This window comes from Crinia signifera, chromosome 1, assembly GCF_055691185.1.
Source record: "Crinia signifera chromosome 1, ASM5569118v1, whole genome shotgun sequence".
Classification (NCBI taxonomy): domain Eukaryota; kingdom Metazoa; phylum Chordata; class Amphibia; order Anura; family Myobatrachidae; genus Crinia; species Crinia signifera.
In genome coordinates, this window is record NC_139217.1 from 472,116,358 (window position 1) to 472,141,096 (window position 24,739).

Here is a 24,739-nt window from a genome sequence, read left to right on the forward strand (position 1 = left end):
ACACACGTTACACAGTCCCTGAATACACACGTTACACAGTCCCTGAATACACACGTTACACAGTCCCTGAATACACACGTTACACAGTCCCTGAATACACACGTTACACAGTCCCTGAATACACACGTTGCACAGTCCCTGAATACACACGTTGCACAGTCCCTGAATACACACGTTGCACAGTCCCTGAATACACACGTTGCACAGTCCCTGAATACACACGTTGCACAGTCCCTGAATACACACGTTGCACAGTCCCTGAATACACACGTTGCACAGTCCCTGAATACACACGTTGCACAGTCCCTGAATACACACGTTACACAGTCCCTGAATACACACGTTACACAGTCCCTGAATACACACGTTACACAGTCCCTGAATACACACGTTGCACAGTCCCTGAATACACACGTTGCACAGTCCCTGAATACACACGTTGCACAGTCCCTGAATACACACGTTGCACAGTCCCTGAATACACACGTTGCACAGTCCCTGAATACACACGTTACACAGTCCCTGAATGCACACGTTACACAGTCCCTGAATGCACACGTTACACAGTCCCTGAATACACACGTTACACAGTCCCTGAATACACACGTTACACAGTCCCTGAATACACACGTTACACAGTCCCTGAATATATATACGTTACACAGTCCCTGAATATATACGTTACACAGATGCTTCCACTTGTATCTGTGCAGGTACGCAGCAGTAGACCATGGCGCACGTGTATGCTCGCACTTGCACTACATATGTATTGTATTTCCACAGGTGTTTATACACAGCCCAGCGTTACAGTATGTGCGTATACATCGCGGGAGCGATACAAGAGGACACATCTGTTTGTCCCATAATAGACCAGGAGGTAAGAATCTAGAATATCCGCTACGTTACAATGATAGAACTGGATTTGGCGCTACAAGTGAGAGGATACTGGTCTGTATAAGAGGGGTACAGACTTCCCAAAATATGCAAATCAAATTGTACCCCTCCATTTCTCCCGATTCCCATCTATGGGGGAATTCTAATGAACACGATGTGCTGCTGCTGATCACATATCAGCCATGTACAGTAGGACTGACGTTGCAAGTTTTCCGTCTCACCTCTATGGGGTGCTGGCTTTGAATTACCCCCAAACTGTTGTAGAAGGCCTGGATAAGAAAATGACCCAACAAGGAGGACAGCCCTGTTCCTCAGGTGTACAATGTGCCCACCGCTGTCTATGTGCCCCTCATGTGTTACAACAAAGGCAGCTAAAGCTTCTTTATCCCATAATTATATATAGCTGAAAACGCATGTCCCCGATCTCCAGAGGTCCCCCAGGACGTTATGGGTTTCTGGATTTATGTCTCAGTCTATAGAGATTAAACCATTACACATCTAGGTGCAAAATGAAAGAAAATAACTTATAGAAACTATTTTGGCTATTTCCAGGCAGATAATGTCGCTGTACGCTGGGGGCCACACAAACAGGACATATGATGGACACACGGATACCTTGTATTTTCCTGAGCAGGTGGGATAATTCAGAATAACACTGTTGTATCCTCTGCTGCACAGTATGGGAATCACTGGTGGGTTCTGTGTCCTGGGCAAAATACAGGATCATAAACTTCACAAAGAGAACACGGGAATGGGCAGTGGCACCGCATGAGATATACATACATACCGTATACACACACACATACATTTATAGGTCCTCTACATATTACAATGGGCACAATGATAGATAATCCTGGATAAATCTATAGGATATGTCAGTGTTATGGAACCACCTGATGAGGTCACATGACATGGTAGGTGGGGCCACATTTTTGCCAGTCTTTTTAATGCTTCCTTAGAGCAATGATCCCCAACCACACTAAAGCTGGGCACACACTGTAATATCATTTCTAATGATATGCACTATAATGATACCGTACCGATATTATTGTGCATATCATTTAGTGTGTACCCACTATATCATTAACGCTCCCGCTGATGCTTAGAATACAAGCACAGTTTAATGTACACATACAATATACAAACATGCAGTGTAAGCAAGTAAAAGGCTGGTAAAGGGATGGGTGCTGTCCAAGCGCGTTTCGTCCTGTTAGAGGACTTTTCCAATGGATCCATTGCTTACCCTGCATGTTTGTATATTGTATGTGTACATTAATCTGTGATTATTCTAAGCATCAGTAGTCAGTATATTTGCCACCTCCTATATATTACCCACTCCCGTCCACTGCACGGAATCAGCTTGCACAGAGTGAGACAGGCAGATGCACCGACACTAACGGTAAGTTACTACCACCTGTTTCCATCTACACATACTGATTCCTGCCATTATCGGTGTGATGTGAGGGAACCACTCCGCTGAACCTCCTTCTTCAACCAGCCAGACATCAGGCATCACCACACCGTGAGACCGGTTACTTTAGCACCACCCACAGCCGACTCATCCTGATTACCACCATCAACACCCAGCCGACAGTTCCTGCTCCCAGGTGACACATCACTACAACACCCAACCCACAGTTTTTACTCCCTGCCCCTCATCATCTACCCATCTCCTCCACATCATTGACTTTAACCCAACGATTCTCACATTAATTCCAGAGCGCCAACACCACACCCCTTCTTTCCTACTGTTACTGCCTCCTGCCAGGGGGACCAGGACATTCCCCTAAGTGTAGGCCACTAAGGCTTAAACCTCTGAGCGCTGTGTAAAAACCCCTCTTTTGCATTGTACACCAGTGACCAGCAATGTGTAGCCATAATGGCAGAAGCAGGCTCCTGCGACCAATGAGGGCTGGCTGCGGGATCGCGTCCTAGAGAGATTTATCTCACACAACACAAAAAAACCCACACTGGCGATATGGTCGCTAAGCGACCACTTAGCCAGCGATAATTGATTAAATCAACCCGTTTTGTACAGGGCTTACAACCTGGACTGTTCGGGTGCCTTGAGGACTGAGTTTGGGAAGCAGAAGTATTGCGGATTAATAAGTGTAAAGGTTTGTACACATGGAGCAATATATTGCAGAGCAATCATATTGCTCAGTGTATCCTTTTCATCAGCGAGCAGAGATGAAAAGGAGACACTGCTGGGGGAAGCCGAAGGGGGACACAGCCAGGGCCGGAGCAGGGGGGTGGGTGTCCGACGCCGACCTGCTGCTCCATGAGATGCCGCTAGGGGGGCTGGCTGGCCGCGGGAGCACACTCCTGGCGTCAGTCGCCCCATGTGCTCAGGGATATGGTCGCTCAGTAGCCATATCCCCAGCGATTCTTGCTAGAATGTGTACAGGGCTTATGTGATACAGGTTTCATCTGTGAGTGTTTACAGGCATCACAGTAACTTGTTCATGATAAAATGTTACCACCAAACTCATCTCCTTCCGACTATACAGACCACTTGCCTTCCAGATCTTAACAATGGCATTATTATCCTGTATCCACCAGGCCAGGCAGCTGTCATCCTCAGGGATTCCAGATTCACAGTCAACCTCCATCTCTCAGCCACTTTATGGGTCCATTTCTCCTGGGCACACCTGAGCAGGTAGCTCACACCTAGGAAGACAGCGAGAGAGCGACTGTAAACTCATGTGTATGTATGGGGATAGGGGACAGTCTGTCCTGGGCACACCTGAGCAGGTAGCTCATACCTAGGAAGACAGCGAGAGAGCGACTGTAAACTCATGTGTATGTATGGGGACAGGGGCTAGTCTGTCCTGGGCACACCTGAGCAGGTAGCTCACACCTAGGAAGACAGCGAGAGAGCGTCTGTAAACTCATGTGTATGTATGGGGACAGGGGCCAGTCTGTCCTGGGCACACCTGAGCAGGTAGCTCATACCTAGGAAGACAGCGAGAGAGCGACTGTAAACTCATGTGTATGTATGGGGACAGGGGCCAGTCTGTCCTGGGCACACCTGAGCAGGTAGCTCACACCTAGGAAGACAGCGAGAGAGCGACTGTAAACTCATGTGTATGTATGGGGATAGGGGACAGTCTGTCCTGGGCACACCTGAGCAGGTAGCTCATACCTAGGAAGACAGCGAGAGAGCGGCTGTAAACTCTTGTGTATGTATGGGGATAGGGGACAGTCTGTCCTGGGCACACCTGAGCAGGTAGCTCATACCTAGGAAGACAGCGAGAGAGCGACTGTAAACTCATGTGTATGTGTGGGGACAGGGGCCAGTCTGTCCTGGGCACACCTGAGCAGGTAGGTCACACCTAGGAAGACAGCGAGAGAGCGGCTGTAAACTCATGTGTATGTATGAGGACAGGGGCCAGTCTGTCCTGGGTACACCTGAGCAGGTAGCTCACACCTAGGCAGACAGCGAGAATGCGGCTGTAAACTCATGTGTATGTATGAGGACAGGGGCCAGTCTGTCCTGGGCACACCTGAGCAGGTAGGTCACACCTAGGAAGACAGCGAGAGAGCGGCTGTAAACTCATGTGTATGTATGGGGACAGGGGCCAGTCTGTCCTGGGCACACCTGAGCAGGTAGCTCACACCTAGGAAGACAGCGAGAGAGCGGCTGTAAACTCATGTGTATGTGTGAGGACAGGGGCCAGTCTGTCCTGGGCACACCTGAGCAGGTAGCTCACACCTAGGAAGACAGCGAGAGAGCGGCTGTAAACTCATGTGTATGTATGGGGACAGGGGCCAGTCTGTCCTGGGCACACCTGAGCAGGTAGACCACACCCAGGAAGACAGCGAGAGAGCGGCTGTAAACTCATTTTTTTTTGTATGAGGACAGGGGCCAGTCTGTCCTGGGCACACCTGAGCAGGTAGGTCATACACACATGTATGTATGAGGACAGGGGCCAGTCTGTCCTGGGCACACCTGAGCAGGTAGATCACACCTAGGCAGACAGCGAGAGAGCGGCTGTAAACTCATGTGTATGTATGGGGACAGGGGCCAGTCTGTCCTGGGCACACCTGAGCAGGTAGGTCACACCTAGGAAGACAGCGAGAGAGCGGCTGTAAACTCATGTGTATGTATGAGGACAGGGGCCAGTCTGTCCTGGGCACACCTGAGCAGGTAGCTCACACCTAGGAAGACAGCGAGAGAGCGACTGTAAACTCATGTGTATGTATGAGGACAGGGGCCAGTCTGTCCTGGGCACACCTGAGCAGGTAGCTCACACCTAGGAAGACAGCGAGAGAGCGACTGTAAACTCATGTGTATGTATGAGGACAGGGGCCAGTCTGTCCTGGGCACACCTGAGCAGGTAGCTCACACCTAGGAAGACAGCGAGAGAGCGACTGTAAACTCATGTGTATGTATGGGGACAGGGGCCAGTCTGTCCTGGGCACACCTGAGCAGGTAGGTCACACCTAGGAAGACAGCGAGAGAGCGGCTGTAAACTCATGTGTATGTATGAGGACAGGGGCCAGTCTGTCCTGGGCACACCTGAGCAGGTAGGTCATACCTAGGAAGACAGCGAGAGAGCGGCTGTAAACTCATGTGTATGTATGAGGACAGGGGCCAGTCTGTCCTGGGCACACCTGAGCAGGTAGGTCATACCTAGGCAGACAGCGAGAGAACGGCTGTACCCTCATGTGTATGTATGAGGACAGGGGCCAGTCTGTCCTGGGCACACCTGAGCAGGTAGGTCATACCTAGGAAGACAGCGAGAGAGCGACTGTAAACTCATGTGTATGTATGGGGACAGGGGCCAGTCTGTCCTGGGCACACCTGAGCAGGTAGCTCATACCTAGGCAGACAGCGAGAGAGCGGCTGTAAACTCATGTGTATGTATGGGGATAGGGCCAGTCTATCCTGGGCACACCTGAGCAGGTAGGTCATACCTAGGAAGACAGCGAGAGAGCGGCTGTAAACTCATGTGTATGTATGAGGACAGGGGCCAGTCTGTCCTGGGCACACCTGAGCAGGTAGCTCACACCTAGGAAGACAGCGAGAGAGCGGCTGTAAACTCATGTGTATGTATGGGGACAGGGGCCAGTCTGTCCTGGGCACACCTGAGCAGGTAGACCACACCTAGGAAGACAGCGAGAGAGCGTCTGTAAACTCATGTGTATGTGTGGGGACAGGAGCCAGTCTGTCCTGGGCACACCTGAGCAGGTAGATCACACCTAGGAAGACAGCGAGAGAGCGGCTGTAAACTCATGTGTATGTGTGGGGACAGGGGCCAGTCTGTCCTGGGCATACCTGAGCAGGTAGCTCACACCTAGGAAGACAGCGAGAGAGCGACTGTAAACTCATGTGTGTGTATGGGGACAGGGGCCAGTCTGTCCTGGGCACACCTGAGCAGGTAGCTCACATCTAGGCAGACAGTGAGAGAGCGGCTGTAAACTCATGTGTATGTATGAGGATAGGGCCAGTCTGTCCTGGGCACACCTGAGCAGGTAGCTCATACCTAGGCAGACAGCGAGAGAGCGGATGTAAACTCATGTGTATGTATGGGGATAGGGCCAGTCTGTCCTGGGCACACCTGAGCAGGTAGCTCACACCTAGGAAGACAGCGAGAGAGCGGCTGTAAACTCATGTGTATGTATGAGGACAGGGGCCAGTCTGTCCTGGGCACACCTGAGCAGGTAGCTCACACCTAGGAAGACAGCGAGAGAGCGGCTGTAAACTCATGTGTATGTATGAGGACAGGGGCCAGTCTGTCCTGGGCACACCTGAGCAGGTAGCTCACACCTAGGAAGACAGCGAGAGAGCGGCTGTAAACTCATGTGTATGTATGAGGACAGGGGCCAGTCTGTCCTGGGCACACCTGAGCAGGTAGGTCATACCTAGGAAGACAGCGAGAGAGCGGCTGTACACTCATGTGTATGTATGGGGACAGGGGCCAGTCTGTCCTGGGCACACCTGACCAGGTACAGTAGCTCATACCTAGGCAGACAGCGAGAGAACGGCTGTACACTCATGTGTATGTATGGGGACAGGGGCCAGTCTGTCCTGGGCACACCTGAGCAGGTAGGTCACACCTAGGAAGACAGCGAGAGAGCGGATGTAAACTCATGTGTATGTATGAGGACAGGGGCCAGTCTGTCCTGGGCACACCTGAGCAGGTAGCTCACACCTAAGAAGACAGCGAGAGAGCGGCTGTAAACTCATGTGTATGTATGGGGCCAGTCTGTCCTGGGCACACCTGAGCAGGTACACACCTAGGAAGACAGAGAGAGAGCGGCTGTAAACTCATGTGTATGTATGGGGCCAGTCTGTCCTGGGCACACCTGAGCAGGTACACACCTAGGAAGACAGAGAGAGAGCGGCTGTAAACTCATGTGTATGTATGAGGACAGGGGCCAGTCTGTCCTGGGCACACCTGAGCAGGTAGCTCACACCTAGGAAGACAGCGAGAGAGCGGATGTAAACTCATGTGTATGTATGGGGATAGGGCCAGTCTGTCCTGGGCACACCTGAGCAGGTAGCTCATACCTAGGCAGACAGCGAGAGAGTGGCTGTAAACTCATGTGTATGTATGGGGACAGGGGCCAGTCTGTCCTGGGCACACCTGAGCAGGTAGCTCACACCTAGGAAGAAAGCGAGAGAGCGGATGTAAACTCATGTGTATGTATGGGGATAGGGCCAGTCTGTCCTGGGCACACCTGAGCAGGTAGCTCATACCTAGGAAGACAGCGAGAGAGCGGCTGTAAACTCATGTGTATGTATGAGGACAGGGGCCAGTCTGTCCTGGGCACACCTGAGCATGTAGCTCACACCTAGGAAGACAGCGAGAGAGCGGCTGTAAACTCATGTGTATGTATGGGGACAGGGGCCAGTCTGTCCTGGGCACACCTGAGCAGGTAGCTCATACCTAGGAAGACAGCGAGAGAGCGGCTGTAAACTCATGTGTATGTATGGGGACAGGGGCCAGTCTGTCCTGGGCACACCAGAGCAGGTAGATCACACCTAGGAAGACAGCGAGAGAGCGGCTGTAAACTCATGTGTATGTATAAGGACAGGGGCCAGTCTGTCCTGGGTACACCTGAGCAGGTAGATCACACCTAGGAAGACAGCGAGAGAGCGGCTGTAAACTCATGTGTATGTATGGGGACAGGGGCCAGTCTGTCCTGGGCACACCTGAGAAGGTAGGTCACACCTAGGAAGACAGTGAGAGAGCGGCTGTAAACTCATGTGTATGTATGGGGACAGGAGCCAGTCTGTCCTGGGCACACCTGAGCAGGTAGATCACACCTAGGAAGACAGCGAGAGAGCGACTGTAAACTCATGTGTATGTATGGGGACAGGGACCAGTCTGTCCTGGGCACACCTGAGCAGGTAGGTCACACCTAGGAAGACAGCGAGAGAGTGACTGTAAACTCATGTGTATGTATGAGGACAGGGGCCAGTCTGTCCTGGGCACACCTGAGCAGGTAGCTCATACCTAGGAAGACAGCGAGAGAGCGGCTGTAAACTCATGTGTATGTATGGGGACAGGGGCCAGTCTGTCCTGGGCACACCTGAGCAGGTAGCTCACACCTAGGCAGACAGCGAGAGAGTGACTGTAAACTCATGTGTATGTATGAGGACAGGGGCCAGTCTGTCCTGGGCACACCTGAGCAGGTAGCTCATACCTAGGAAGACAGCGAGAGAGTGACTGTATACTCATGTGTATGTATGAGGACAGGGGCCAGTCTGTCCTGGGCACACCTGAGCAGGTAGCTCATACCTAGGAAGACAGCGAGAGAGTGACTGTAAACTCATGTGTATGTATGAGGACAGGGGCCAGTCTGTCCTGGGCACACCTGAGCAGGTAGGTCATGCACACATGTATGAATGAGGACAGGGGCCAGTCTGTCCTGGGTAGGTCATACACACATGTATGTATTTACGTATGTACACAAGAGGGATAAAACTGAGCAGTAGAGCAAACACTACAGACACTGCATTAATTCGCAGACACATAACTAAAGCGAGCATACAGCACAGTTCTAGAGACCATATGAGTATTTGTAGCAATTATTTATTACCAGTATATACACATACAGCGCAGTTCTGTACAGAGAATGAGGTTTAGTTACGAGGCATTGGTTGTTAATACCTAGTACTATTCACTGAATTTATGTACAACTAGTAAGACCGCTAGAAGCAAATGCTTTGAAAGCTAGTCTGCTACCTTGTGATTGCCTCTGTGTTTGTGCATGTGGGAAAGCGAAAGAGATGTAGTTTCACTCACTGCCAACAGATGGCAGTGATCCAGAAACACACAAATAATATATATATATATATATATATATATATATATATATATATATATATATATATATATATATATAAAAAGTCTTGGTATCGGCACTCGCCCCTTGTTGGTGATTGATTTAGCCAGGTGCCCTCCTGGGTATGCAGGTACAGATAGTAGGTAGATTGGCGGCACTCACGGCGTCAGGAAATGAAGACACGCTACAACGGGTTGAAGCTTAACGTTTCAATTCTTAGTTAGAATTTTCATCAGAAAATTCTAACTAAGAATTGAAACGTTAAGCTTCAACCCGTTGTAGCGTGTCTTCATTTCCTGACGCCGTGAGTGCCGCCAATCTACCTACTATATATATATATATATATATATATATATATATATATATATATATATATATATATATATATATATATATATATATATATATATATATATATATATATATAGATGAAATGGCAATACTTTTACTATCGAGATACATTTAGTAAAAACACTGCCCTTTTACATAATGGGAATAAATACAGTCAGAACGATTATGTTTTACAAACTGACACTTCATAAATAAACCCCAATATGTCTGTCACACACACCAGTCCCGACCCAGTGACATGTCCTGAATTCTGCCCCAATCACCCACATCAGTCCCTGCCCCAGGGGAGCTTACACTCTATGGCCCTTATTCTGGTTCAAATTCCTTCTCAAATGGACAAAACCATGTGCACTGCAGGTGGGGCAGATGTAACATGTGCAGAGAGAATTATGGGCCCCATACATCAGCAATCCCAATTAATGGATTTCCAGATACAGGGATATTTTGGCCAGATAAATGGATTTTACAATCTATCTGACTTTGCCCACACATTACAGATTTATTTCAGTGATCGGCAGATTTTTCCATCTAAAGATTGCATCTTCATATCTGGAAATTGCCCAATCGATTGCTGTTCATAATGTAAATAGATGGAGAAGACTAATTGGGAATGCCCACACATATAAAAAAGATCCGCAGATAATACCAGATTATTAAGCATGTTTAAAAACCTGATTAAGCAATCGATTGGCGATTTTGATTGGGATTGCCAAAAGGGGGAGCGCACACATCTAAAATTAATTGTGGCAATCATCGCCATATCTGAAAATTGTCACAATTAATATCTGATGTATGGGGCCCTTTAGATTTCGGTGGGGTTTTACCATACCTCCCAACTGTCCCTCTTTCCGCGAGAACATCCTGGGTTTTCAGGGATGGTCCCGCGGTGGAGAGGGGGGCAGTTGGGAACCCCCCCCCCCACATGCGCACAGCGACTATTCAGCGCTGCTGAGGGACAGAAAACAGGGACATGGCCTTGGGAAGCATAATCCGTGAGACAATGCCCTTTTCTGGAGGCCACACCCCTTTTCGGGCTCCGCTGCGCAACTGTCCCGTTTGTCAGAGGCCACAATTTGGGAGGTATGAGATCTATATTGCAGTGTAAAAATAAATCACAGAAACAAAATCACCCAAATCGAAATCTCTCTGCACATGTTACATCTGCCCCACCCCCACTGCAGTGCACATGGTTTTGTCCATTTGTGAAGGAATTTGCCTTTGCGAGTGAACCAGAATAAGGGCCTATGTCCCCGATTAATAGATGGATGCAGCAAGCAGTGAAGCAATGTTCTTCCCCTGAGCACACAGACTGCGGTGGTCCTGACTGCGAGGCTGCAGAGAGGAGCTAGTGACAGCCAGGGACCGTCTGTGGGAGGTAACGGGATGGTGGCGACTCAAACGCAGACATGTTGTTACTGTTTGACAGATTGCGCCTGCACATACACATAACAGCTACATGACTGGTGTCCCTACCCTCCCTGTGGCCCCTGCCTGGCACATACACATAACAGCTACATGACTGGTGTCCCTACCCTCCCTGTGGCCCCTGGCTGGCACATACACATAATAGCTACATTACTGGTGCCACCCACCTCCCTGTGGCCCCTGGCTGACACATAATAGCTACATTACTGGTGCCTCCCACCTCCCTGTGGCCCCTGGCTGACACATAATAGCTACATGACTGGTGCCTCCCACCTCCCTGTGGCCCCTGTCTGGTACATACACATAATAGCTACATGACTGGTGTCCCCCCTACCCTCCCTATGGCAATTGGCTGGTGCACAATATACACATAATTGCTGCATGTTTGGTGCCCTTCTCCCCCTGTGGCCCCAGGCTAGCATATACACATAATAGCTGCATAACTGGTGCCTCTCCCCTTCCTGTGGCCCCTGCCTGGCACATACACATAATAGCTACATGACCGGTGCCTCTCACCTCCCTCCTGTTGCCCATACACATAATAGCTGCATGATTGGTGCCTCTCCCCTCCCTGGCACATACACATAATAGCCGCATGACTGGTGCTTCTCCCCTCCCTGTGGCCCCTGGCTAGCATATACTGATACTTGCAATCACTGTGTGTAAGTAGCCATCGTATCCTGATTCCTGCGGGCCCATTCATTGGCTGAGCCGGAACTGCGGTGGCTGATGGGAGTTGTAGTTTGAACGGATGATATGGCCGCAGAGCCACGGCAGCCGCGCTGTGACAGATGACTACACTTCCCGGTAGGCAGTGCGCTCCCGCCCTCTTCTGAAGTTCTGACTTTCTGGGCGGGAAACTGAGTGTAGCGCTCCTGCTGCGGCGGGTCAGCACACTAGCACAGCACTGTCAGTCAGCATCAGTCCGTGAGTCCGGTCAGCTTGTCGCCGCCGGGTGCACACAGCTCTTGCCTCCCGCTTCCTGTCTGTGCTACTGTTGTGGGCTTAGCAGTCGGTGTTGGTGTGTCAATCGCACGTGGGGCAGGAGCTGACCACGTGATCATGTTTACGCATATGGCTAATTTGCAGGCAATGAAAGTAATAACGATCGATGGTTACCATCAATCGGTGAAGCTGTTTGTGTCCATCGATGGTAATGGAAAAATAATAAAAAATTTTTAATTATGATAATACTACTTTGAGAGGAACATTGATGGTTATCCATGCTCTTTCACTGATTGGTGCTAGGAATGGCCTTGGGTGTGTAGTGATTTAATGGTGGAACCGTGGGTGGCCATTGATGGTCTATGTTTTGTGAAACTCAATAATTTTACTCATTGATGGTCATTTGGCGGCCAATCACAGCCTGGGGGTGGAGCTATGCTCAGTGTCCTGGCACCTGGCAAAAAATATAAATATAAGTTTATTCTATGCCATCAACCAGCTGGTTCTTTCCTTTCGATGGCAAAAAATATCGATGATTCTAAATCATCGATGGGTGATGGCATCCCTCAATGGCACTTTGGCCAATCACAGCCTGGGCAAAGGGCTTTAGAGTTTGCCCCCCCCCCTCTAGTACAAATAAAAAGAAACATGGTTCTATATCATCGATGGTGGGAGACCATTTGGGCATAATGGCCAAGTCAGTCATAGACTGTCAATGATTTCAAATCATTGATGGAAGACTTAATATGAGATGGGGCATAGAGGTGGTCAAATCTGGTTTATACATCGATGGTATGATTGATGGATAACCGCAATGGTATATAACCATAAGGTTAGGTAAGGGACCATCAATAGTTTCATCCACCGATGGTCAACCCTGCTTTAATGATAAGTAAGCTATGGGCCAATCAGAATTCATGGGATGGGCTTTGCATGTTTCAGGGGTGAGGCTTGGCTCTGTGTCCCAACACTTTGGTAGCTCAGTATAATCGATGGCGGGAAACCATCTGGTTCTCCCTCATCACTGGTAAAAATAACCACTGGTCATTAGGTATGGCCATCGTTGCAATCGCCATCAATGGTTGCCGCATTTAATGCAGCATACTGTACTATGTAATGGATGACCGTCAATGGTTTTACCTATCAACCTTGGCAGTCTCTTCCTCAGTGACATCTGTGTTTATGTTTGTGTGCCAAAGGTTAGGGCTTAAATCAACTATTGAACATTAAATTTCTTCTTAAACTCGGCAAGAGTTGAAGTGAGATCATGGAGCTGTTACGTCAAGGTCTTGGGGATACAAAAAAACCCAGCAGCTTACAAGTGGCTGAAACATTTCCTGAGGCAAGAGAAAGTGTCACTGACAAGACCAGGAGGGCCAGCAACAAGTGGAGCGGAACATTCTCACATACACCCGACCAGATGGCTGCCATGGTGGTGGGGTTGGAGTCCTACTACCTTCTAGTTACTCCTACCAACTTATACCCCCAGAACAATCTCTTACGTTCTCTACATTTGCAGTCCATGCTATTTGCCTCTTTCAGCCTGTTAATTTTTGACTTGCTGTCATTTATCGCCCACGTGGCACTCTCTTAAAATTCCTCAACAACTTTGCTTGCTGGCGTCCACACTTCCTTTCTTCTGATATTCCGTCTATTATCTTAGGGGACTTCAACATTTCCACAGAAACCCCTGCCTCAAAACTCCTTAACCGGACATCTTCTCTTGGACTCTCCCAGTGGACCTCCTCACCATCCCATGTGAATGGAAGCTCACTTGATCTTGTCTTCTCTTATCGTTGTGATATTTCTGATTTCTCCAACTTCCCTCCCTTACATCACCTCTTTTAACTTATGCATCTCTGCTTTTCCATCTCCACCTCCCAAAATGACAATCACCATGAGTAACGTCAAGGCTACTGACACCACCTCCCTATCCTCCCTCCCTGACTCACTTCTCTCTCCTATTATCTCTCTCATGTCCTGAACAAGCTACTTCCCTATATAATGCCTCCCTTACTTCTGCTGTTGATTCTGTAGCTCCACCAACCACTATTCACCCTTGCAAATGAGCACCACAACCCTGGCACACCAAACGCACCAGATACCTGGTAAAATGCTCATGTACTGCAAAAAAAACTTTGGAGGAAATCACGCTCCAAGACAGACATCCTCCAATTCAAACTTATGCTTTCATCCTTCAGTGCTACCCTTTCCCTCGCTAACAGTCATACTTCAAGAACCTCATCGGTACTTGTTTCCTAGCACGGCCACACCGATTTGCATCGGGGTGGTCATGTCGGAAAAATCGCGTTGGTCGCATCGCATGCGATGCGATCGACCCGATTTTTACATTGAATAAATGTGAATAGGGTCCCTGGGACCCTATTTTACATTGGATTCAATGTAAAATATTCCCCAGACCCCCAATTTTACCCCCTCAACGCCACCCCACGATTGACGCCAACCCGAAGCGTGGCAAGCGCAGCGAGCCCACGAGGGGCGGCGGTGCGCGTCCTCCGTCCTTTTCATACCCCTACTATCCACGTCGGCGTGGAGTTGAGAATATAAAGTGTGGCGAGCCACCGAGCCCGAAGCGTGGCGAGCGGACGCGTATAACTTCACAGGTATATGCGTCCCCTCGCCACGCTTCGGGCTCGGTGGCTCGCCACACTTTATATTCTCAACTCCACGCCGACGTGGATAGTAGGGGTATGAAAAGGTCGGAGGACGCGCACCGCCGCCCCTCGCGGGCGCGCTGCACTCGCCACACTTCGGGTTGGCGTCAATCGTGGGGTGACGACGGGGCCATATACAATGTGAAATGGGTCATATTGGCCCATTTCACATTGTTTCCTATGTGAGATGACTTAATCAAGTCCATCTCATCTTGTGCCATTATAATGGCACAAGACCGACGTGATGCTCCCGATTTCAATGTTAAAAATATTTTAACATTGAAGCCTATGGCAAAATCGCGGGCATCGCGTCGGCCGTGTCGGGGGCCATGTTAATGGCCGCGACCGACGCGATGCCCCCGATTTTGCCTTTGCCGGCACAATGGACCTGATTTCAAAGGAAATCGGGTCCATCGCTGGCATCGTGTACCTTAACTTTAAGGTACACGATGCCCGCGATTGTGGCCATTCTAAGAAACAAGTACCACCTCATCTCCCAGTCTGAAAACCCCTGACACCTCTTTGCCACTCTCAACTCCCTCCTCTACCCACCACCTCCTCCCCTCCTCACTTTGCCACTTACTTTACATCCAAAATTCACTACATACATCAGCATATCACATCCAACTAGACCACCTGCAACCTACCTCTTCCTCTCCCTCACAATCCCTCCTCCACCCCCTTACCAACTCTGACATCCTTCGCTCATGTATCTGGTGAGGAAGTCATGGGCTTCATCCATTCCTCCCCCTTAACCACCCCCCCATCTGACCCTATCCCCACCCACCTCCCCTTCCTCTCTCCTACTTGTTCCTATCTTGCCCACCTCTTCAATCTATCCCTCTCATCGGGTACTGTCCCCTATAACTTTAAGCATGCTCTTGTCTCTCCTATGCTTAAAAAACCTGCTCTTGATCCTAATTCCCTTGCTAACTACCGACCCATTTCTCTCCTGCCTTTTGCCTCCAAATTCCTTGACCGTATAGTCTACAACTGCCTTACTTTCCTCCCACTCCCTGCTTGATCCATTCCAGTGTGGCTTCCACCCACTCCTCTGAAACTGCTCTCACTAAAGTCTGCAATGATCTTCATGCTGCCAAATCTAAAGGCCACTACTCTCTGCTTAGTCTTCTTGACCTTTCTGCTGAAGTTTTGACACTGTTGACCACCCCCTCTCTTCCAAATCACTCCCTTGGTCTGCGTGATACTGCTCTCTCCTGACTATCTTCCTACCTCTCTGACCACTCCTTCACTGTCTCATCATAACTCTGCCTCCCCTGCACTTCCACGGACAGTAGGTGTCCCCCAAGGCTCTGTTCTTGGTCCTCTCCTTTTCTCTCTATACATCATCTCTAAGTGAGCTCATTCGACTAGGGATGGCCATCGGTGCCTTTGCCATCGGTGGCAAAAGTGCAACTAACCACCGATAGTGTAAAACTATGCAATGGGTGACCATCGATAGTTTTACATATCGATGGTCATCTAGTGTGTTTCAGTGATTGGCCTATAGGCCACTCAAAGCATGTGGGCGGGCTTCGCAGGTGTCCGGGGCGGAGCTATGTTCCGTGTCCCGGTGCTTTGATTTTGATATTTGAAAAATAAAAACATCGGGTTTGCTGTGGCATCGATGTAGGGAAACCATCTGGTTCTCTCCCATCAATGGCAAAAGTATTTGATATCGGCAATCAACCATTGATGATTTTGAATAATCGATAGTCGATGGCCATCACCACATTCGACTTCCAATATCACCTCTATGCCTACCTCTCCTGACCTCCTCACTCGTATTTCTGTCTCTCCGCTATCTCTTCTTGGATGTCCCAGCGCTTTCTTAAACTAAACATGTCTAAGGCTGAGCTGATCATCTCCCTGCCATCTCACATAACCTCACCTTCCACAATGTCACTTTCTATTGATGGAACAATGATCTCCAGCCACCAAGTACGCTGCCTTGGCGTTACTCTTGATTCCCCTCTCTCCTTTAAACCACACATTCAGCATCTCTCACAGTCCTGTCGTTTACACCTCAAAAATATTTCCAGGATCAGAGCCTATCTCACCCAGGATGCTACAAAGGCCCTCATCCACTCACTAGTCATATCCAATGTTCCCCAATTGTTCTACGATTTCAAGAGCTCAAGCCAATGGGAGTCTTGAAATCATAGAGCAATTGAGGACAACCAAGGAATGGTAATATGAATTTATCATCTATCCGACTGATAGAGTCAGTGTTTCAACTGATAAGTCGTTTCGGCCAGCCAGAAATAAAAAAAAAATACATAAAAAAAAGTCCTCACTTTTTCTCGAGGTACCTGACACAGGGGTTGTGCGGTGTGGATGCCCTATCCCAAAAATGGAAATTCTCCCTAGCTTATGTCTTCCCTCCGTTTTCTCTGATACACAGGGTGTTGTGGAGAATCAGAACAGAAAGAAGCCAAGTCATAATTGTACTACCATACTGGCCCAGAAGGGCTTGGTTTCCTATGGTGGAGAGCATAGCGGTAACGGATCCGTTGTTTCTGCCGTTATCTGTAGACCTTCTCAGTCACGGTCCTGTGAATTGCCAAGATCCTCAGAAGTTGTGTTTGACGGCTTGGAGATTAAGAGGCAACAGCTAAAGAGCAAGAATCTGTCCCCAGATGTCATTGAAGTACTTCAAGCTAGGAATAAAGTCTCATCGTCTATCTATTACAGATTATGGAAGATATTTGCAAAATGGTCCAAAGGCAAGTCTTATTTTCCCAAAGCAAATATATCGCATGTGTTGCAATTCCTTTGTGATGGATTCAACAAGGGGTTGGCAGTATCTACACTGAAGGTGCATATTTCAGCTTTGAGTGCGTTACTGGAGAGGAGACTTGCGGAACATAGTCTGGTAAAGAGGTTTTGCCAGGCTATTAAAAGAATTAGACCGAGGATTAGGTCTATGGTTCGTCAATGGGACCTTAATTTAGTTTTAAATGGATTAATGTTGGCACCTTTTGAGCCATTGGATAGAGCCAACTTTAAATTTCTGACATGGAAAGTTACCTATCTGATAGCAATTACGTCAGCCAAAAGAGTGGGTGAACTGCCGGCTTTGTGCATGAAAGATCAATATCTGAAGATCTTTCCAGACAGAGTGGTTTTTAGAACTAAGCCATCATTTCTGCCCAAAGTAGTGTCATCCTTTCATGTGAATCAAGAGATTGTTTTACCTTGCTTTTGCCCTAATCCTTCAAACAAGAAGAAAGAAAACTTACATACTCTGGATGTCGTCAGGGTCATCAAATTTTTTTTTTTGGATAGGTCTAGCAGTTTTAGGCAGACTGAAGCTTTGTTTATAATTCCCCAAGGAGCAAAGAAAGGATTTGCTCCGTCGAAACAGACTATTTCAAGATGGCTCAAAGAAGTAATTTTGTTTACCTACAAGAAGGTAGGACGTTTGGTTCCAGTGGAGGGATGTATTACATCCATGATGAGATTGTAGCACATCCCGTCCCCTAGAACTGGCCCAGCACTGTGGAGATCCCAGTGGGCACTTTCTGTGCGGAAGCAGGGACCAGGCAGCCATTGTTATCTCTTATGCAATTACATTGTCTGTGTAATGGGGCCTACAAACATAGCGATTTTTAGCCATTTTCTAAGAAATCTTTAGTAGATTGTATAGAAAATGACTCTACATCGCTGTGTGTAGGGGACATAGCGGTGCATGGCCGCACTTGTAGGTATCGACCGGTAGAATAAGCATGAGCGGGGACCATAAATCTAGTCATCACCAGTGTTCTCTCACTATAGAACACTGGTGCTGCCAGCTCGATCAGCACACAGTGCTAAACATTGCTTTGTGTGTGCTGAGCGATCTAGCATCACTCAGATCAAAACATAACAGGGCTGGGCCACTGGGAGGAGATATCCAGTAGAGAGGAGCAAAAGGTTAGCTCGACATGTGTAAAGCAGATGACCATCGGTGTTGTTGTCATCGATGGCGATAGTCTTACCATCAATGGCCGGTTACATTTTGTTTGACTGATTGGACCAATCAGAACCAGGGAGTGGGGCTTCATAGGTGTCAGGGGCAGGGCTATACTCAGTGTCCCAACACCATGGGGAAAATAAATACAAATTTGGTCCTGCTGTGGGTTAGAGCTATGGTGGAGCCGGGCTGATGACAGCGTGTTGTCCTTGGCCATCCCCAGAGTGATGGTGGAGCGGGGCTGATGACAGGAAGGTGTCCTTGGCCGGGGTCACAGTGATGGTGGAGCGGGGCTGATGACAGGATGTTGTCCTAGGCCAACGCCACAGCGATGGTGGAACAGGGCTGATGACAGGAAGGTTTCCTTGGCCAGGGATCAGAGTGATGGTGGAGCGGGGCTGATGACAGGATGTGTCCTTGGCCAGCACCAGAATGATGGTGGAGCGGGGCTGATGACAGGATGTGTCCTTGGCCAGCACCAGAGCGATGGTGGAGTGGGGCTGATGAAAGGGTGTTGTCCTAGGCCAGCACCACAGCAATGGTGTAACGGGGCTGATGACAGGAAGGTGTCCTTGGCCAGGGATCAGAGCGATGGTGGAGTGGGGCTGATGACAGGATGGTGTCCTTGGCCAGTACCAGAGTGATGGTGGAGCAGGGCTGATGACAGGATGTGTCCTTGGCCAGCACCAGAGCGATGGTGGAGTGGGGTTGATGAGAGGATGTTGTCCTAGGCCAGCACCACAGCAATGGTGTAACGGGGCTGATGAGAGGAAGGTGTGCTTGGCCAGGGATCAGAGCGATGGTGGAGTGGGGCTGATGACAGGATGGTGTCCTTGGCCAGCACCAGAGCGATGGTGGAGCGGGGCTGATGAGGATGTTGTCCTTGGCCAGCGCCACAGCGATGGTGGAGCGGGGCTGATGACAGGAAGGTGTCCTTGGCGGGGGTCACATTGATGGTGGAGCGAGCTGATGACAGGATGTTGTCCTAGGCCAACGCCACAGCGATGGTGGAACAGGGCTGATGACAGGAAGGTGTCCTTGGCCAGCACCAGAGTGATGGTGGAGCGAGGCTGATGACAGGATGTTGTCCTTGGCCAGCGCCACAGTGATGGTGGAGTGGGGCTGATGACCGGAAGGTGTCCTTGGCTGGTTTTAGAGTGATGGTGGAGAGGAGCTGTTTTTGGCCAGAGCGATGTTTGAGCGGGGCTGATGACAGGGTGTTGTCCTTGGCCAGAGTGATGGTGGAGCGGGGCTGATGACAATGACATTTGCAGCCAAAATCTTATTGTATTACTAACAATAGTGTGAGTGATTCTAATCTCAATTAGCCGCATTCATAGTCAGTAATGTGCAGCTGAAAATGTTAAAATTGTTTATTTATAGAAAGTTTTGAACTTTTTTTTTAGCAACAAGAAAAACAGACCTAACGCATACGCATCATACATTACACAATGCATAGACAAAACCAAGATACATGTGTACATAACAGTTGTATAGTGTGTCCTGTCAGTTACAAAACATAAAGCGGGATCTGCAGCATCAGCAGGAATTTGGGGCTAGCAGTGGAAATAACCGCTGGGGGCAAGTGCGGTGACTCAGACCATGTGTTCCAATACCCTGTAACCTGAACATTAATCTGAGTTTTACACGGATATGAGGAGTCTCCCTTATGACAGATCTAGTATATAGATCTGATGTTCCTCTGATGGTCACAGCACAGTGTCACTAGGACACGAGGATAACGGAGACATCACCTATTCCGCACACAGAAAGAGAACCCTTACACCGGTGATGGCTAACCTTGACACTCCAGATGTGGTTGTTCTACACATCCCAGCATGCCGGGATGTGTAGTTCAACAACAGCTGCAGTGTCAAGGTTAGCCATCACTGCGTTACACAGAGCCATGGTAACTGTAGATGAATACTAGTAAGTGCGGTGAGTATCGTACAGCTGGACGCCATGACAAGTTGTTTGGATAAGTCTTTGGGACAGATAACGGGATAACATACTGAGACCGCGGAGCGGGTACAAGGTGACTGCATTAACTGATAATATAAGGCACATTAATAAGTGGTGTTTAAGGCTACAAGACTTGTATAGTATTATACCTCGCAGAGCATAAGTAGCCAACGTGGGGCTATCCAGCCATGGTAGAACTACATATCCCAGCATGCTGGGAGAGCACCAGGATTGTTCTCTTTGCACATTGATACGGTCTGGATGTGAAGATAATGAGAATGTGAGCTGGAAGAGTGTTATACACAAGATCCTCCTCTAATGTGCAGATACAGAGGTTCTAGGCTGCGCTAAGCATCATGGGACATGAATGGGTTACACAGTGCAGATATATAACATTCCTCTTCCCCTCGCTTAGAACTGAGCACGTGTGACTTTGGTTTGGGTCATACAGGGACCAGCGTAACAAGGCACAAACACATTTATCTGCAAACTGAATCTAGCAAAGCAACATCCTGGTCAGGAGGAAAAGCCTTCCGCCATCTTGTTTCCTGTGCCGAACACCTCCTCTCACAGGCCGAACACCTTGGGGTCCACAGAGGATTTCAGCAACTCATTCCCGGCCTGGACGTACTTGCTCAGGGAGGAGCCTGTGAGATTACAGAGAGACAGGGTGTAAGTAATAGCGGAACGTACGCGGGTATGGACGGAAGGCAGATATACCTTACACATGAACTTTGCTGTTTAATTCTGCGGCAACGACACTTTTGCACTGTGCACCTTTTGGATTTCTGAAAAGAACCAGCCGCAGCACTGCAGGAGGTTCCCAATAGAGGGGGGAGGCTCGCACACTTGGGGCTAATTCAGACCTGCTTGCTAGGCTGTGTAGAATCGGAGAGTAGCGATCAGAGAAACATATGCCCTCTGTGTACGCTTACACATCTGCTCACATGCGCCAGCACAGAGGAAAAGTTATTTGATGGTTACTGACCACTGAATGATTTTTCCTCTGTTCGCAGCCAAAAGTGTTACTATGGGTGCGCCTACCGTTTTTGTGGGCACGCTCATAAAACACCGGATGCCCACCCCGGAACGCTGTCTACTGTCAATCAGGAAGTGAGCACCCCGGCAAAGTTAGGGCGCTCACTGTGGGGGTCTGCACATGCGCAGTCCCCCAACATTGGAGACTGAGACAAAGTAGATGCTCAATGAGCAGGTCTGAATCGGCCCGCTAGGATGCAGGGTCACTGCATTTTGTGGATGAAAGAGGGTGTACGGCCCCAATGTCACTATTGGGACAGTCCGATAGACCGTGGTTGCATTTTTCAGTGCAACCACAGTTTACGGCTTTGTGTGCGCAGATTGCAAAAAAAAAAAAGCTAACTGCAGGTTTGTTGAATCATCCCCATTAGGTGCTATATCCCAAAACTCCAGGGGTGGCAGTTTCCCAGCATTCCTGCCTTCTCCACCTCCCCCCCCAGATATCCCCAATCCTGGCGCTTCCTCTGTACCACACTGGCTCCTACCTCCCTCCAAATATCCCAACCCTGCGGCTTCCTCTGTACCACGCTGGCTCCTACCTCCCCCCAGATATCCGCAACCCTGCGGCTTCCTCTGTACCACGCTGGCTCCTACCTCCCTCCAAATATCCCAACCCTGCGGCTTCCTCTGTACCACGCTGGCTCCTACCTCCCCCCAGATATCCGCAACCCTGCGGCTTCCTCTGTACCACGCTGGCTCCTACCTCCCTCCAAATATCCCAACCCTGCGGCTTCCTCTGTACCACGCTGGCTCCTACCTCCCCCCAGATATCCGCAACCCTGCGGCTTCCTCTGTACCACGCTGGCTCCTACCTCCCTCCAAATATCCCAACCCTGCGGCTTCCTCTGTACCACGCTGGCTCCTACCTCCCTCCAGATATCCCCAACCCTGCGGCTTCCTCTGTACCACACTGGCTCCTACCTCCCTCCAGATATCCCCAACCCTGTGGCTTCCTCTGTACCACGCTGGCTCCTACCTCCCTCCAGATATCCCCAACCCTGCGGCTTCCTCTGTACCATGCTGGCTCCTACCTCCCCTCAGATATCCCCAACCCTGCGCCTTCCTCTGTACCACACTGGCTCCTACCTCCCACCAGATATCCCCAACCCTGCGGCTTCCTCTGTACCACGCTGGCTCCTACCTCCTCCCAGATATCCCCAACCCTGCGGCTTCCGCTGTACCACGCTGGCTCCTACCTCCTCCCAGATATCCCCAACCCTGTGGCTTCCGCTGTACCACGCTGGCTCCTACCTCCTCCCAGATATCCCCAACCCTGCGGCTTCCTCTGTACCACGCTGGCTCCTACCTCCCTCCAGATATCCCCAACCCTGCGGCTTCCTCTGTACCATGCTGGCTCCTACCTCCCTCCAGATATCCCCAACCCTGCGCCTTCCTCTGTACCACACTGGCTCCTACCTCCCACCAGATATCCCCAACCCTGCGGCTTCCTCTGTACCACGCTGGCTCCTACCTCCCCCAAGATATCCCCAACCCTGCGGCTTCCGCTGTACCACGCTGGCTCCTACCTCCCTCCAGATATCCCCAACCCTGCGGCTTCCTCTGTACCACGCTGGTTCCTACCTCCCCCAGATATCCCCAACCCTGCGGCTTCCTCTGTACCACGCTGGCTCTTACCTCCCCCCAGATATCCCCAACCCTGCGCCTTCCTCTGTACCACGCTGGCTCCTACCTCCCTCCAGATATCCCCAACCCTGCGGCTTCCTCTGTACCACGCTGGTTCCTACCTCCCCCAGATATCCCCAACCCTGCGGCTTCCTCTGTACCACGCTGGCTCCTACCTCCTCCCAGATATCCCCAACCCTGCGGCTTCCTCTGTACCACGCTGGCTCCTACCTCCTCCCAGATATCCCCAACCCTGCGGCTTCCTCTGTACCACGTTGGCTCCTACCTCCTCCCAGATAACCCCTAACCCTGCGGCTTCCTCTGTACCACGCTGGCTCCTACCTCCCTCCAGATATCACCAACCCTGCGGCTTCCTCTGTACCACACTGGCTTCTACCTCACTCAGTTTATTGTACTAAACTCTACACCTTTATATTACACACGATAACCTCCTACCATGGTAAGTACCATTCCCATAAGATACATGTAAGTAGATGTAAGCCGGCGCTCCACATGGTGACACCGGTTGGTGCCACCGCACACTTACCTGCCCTGGACTTAATCCAGGAGACTGCCTTTCCCTCCAGTAACTCCCACTCATCCCTCTGCTCCAGGCAGGAGGCGTGAAGCCAGATCACAGCCAGGATTGTCGCCCAGACTGCTGGGTCCACGTTCTGCAGAGCAGGAGAATACAGGTTATGTGACACATCCAGGGAATCCCTGCAGACCTCACTGTTATGTCCTGATTGCGTTATACTCTGATCACAGCCAGGGAACCACTGACCCATTATATGGCAGCTCTCACCCTCCTGCTCACATATATTCAGCAACATATTTATTAGAAGAACGAGACCTGGCACTATAACAAGTGCAGCTAAGGCCAGGACTGACCGGAACGATCGCCCTGAAGTCATTAGTAATTCCCTGGGAGTCCGTTCTGATCAATGGGGCTTCCATATATATTTTTTGCTGTCTAGGTCGCCATGGACACCTTATAAGTACCGCTTTACTCACCATGCTCCGGGCACTATTATATTCTCTCACCATGTCCACTGGGTACGAACAATCCTTTTTTGGGGGAAAACAAATTGTAAAAAACCCATGTTGACATTCTGCTCTTGTCGACCTTTTCACCATTTACCTAATGCAGGGGTAGGGAACCTTTTTTGTGCCAAGGGCCGTTACTATGGGGAAAAAAATCCTTTGGGGGCCATATGTAAAAATTTCTCTTACAAATTGTCCTGCTGCAGCCGTCCTGAGCTCTGGCAGCTGCCGCTGAATAGGACTGACAGTCTGCTGCTGCCGCTGAATAGGACTGACAGTCTGCTGCTGCCGCTGAATAGGACTGACAGTCTCCGGCTGCCGCTGAATAGGACTGACAGTCTCCGGCTGCTGCTGAATAGGACTGACAGTCTCCGGCGGCTGCCGCTGAATAGGACTGACAGTCTCCGGCTGCCGCTGAATAGGACTGACAGTCTGCTGCTGCCACTGAATAGGACTGACAGTCTGCTGCTGCCGCTGAATAGGACTGACAGTCTCCGGCTGCCGCTGAATAGGACTGACAGTCTCCGGC

The 24,739-nt window shown here is 49.8% G+C and overlaps 2 protein-coding genes across 6 annotated transcripts in view; both read right to left on the bottom strand.

The window, feature by feature from the left end:
* FANCG (FA complementation group G) overlaps positions 1–11,978 on the bottom strand; it is a 33,830-nt gene extending 21,852 nt beyond the window's left edge. The window contains exons 1-3 of one of the 5 annotated variants that reach the window (XM_083155425.1): positions 11,620–11,978; positions 3,414–3,564; positions 1,510–1,600 (exon numbers count right to left, since the gene is read on the bottom strand). In XM_083155425.1, coding sequence (XP_083011551.1) covers positions 1,510–1,600; positions 3,414–3,506 — 184 coding nt within the window. In that variant the 5' untranslated portion in view covers positions 3,507–3,564; positions 11,620–11,978. Of the gene's footprint in view, positions 1–1,509; positions 1,601–3,413; positions 3,565–11,484; positions 11,589–11,619 lie in introns of those variants that run through there. The other 4 variants (XM_083155421.1, XM_083155424.1, XM_083155423.1 and 1 more) reach the window with 4 other exon arrangements.
* Positions 11,979–19,901: 7,923 nt separating this feature from the next.
* LOC146024182 (von Willebrand factor A domain-containing protein 5A-like) overlaps positions 19,902–24,739 on the bottom strand; it is a 64,394-nt gene continuing 59,556 nt past the window's right edge. Inside the window, exons 11-12 of the mRNA XM_083155426.1 lie at positions 23,714–23,840; positions 19,902–21,152 (exon numbers count right to left, since the gene is read on the bottom strand). Coding sequence (XP_083011552.1) covers positions 21,073–21,152; positions 23,714–23,840 — 207 coding nt within the window. The 3' untranslated portion in view covers positions 19,902–21,072. The remainder of the gene's footprint in view (positions 21,153–23,713; positions 23,841–24,739) is intronic.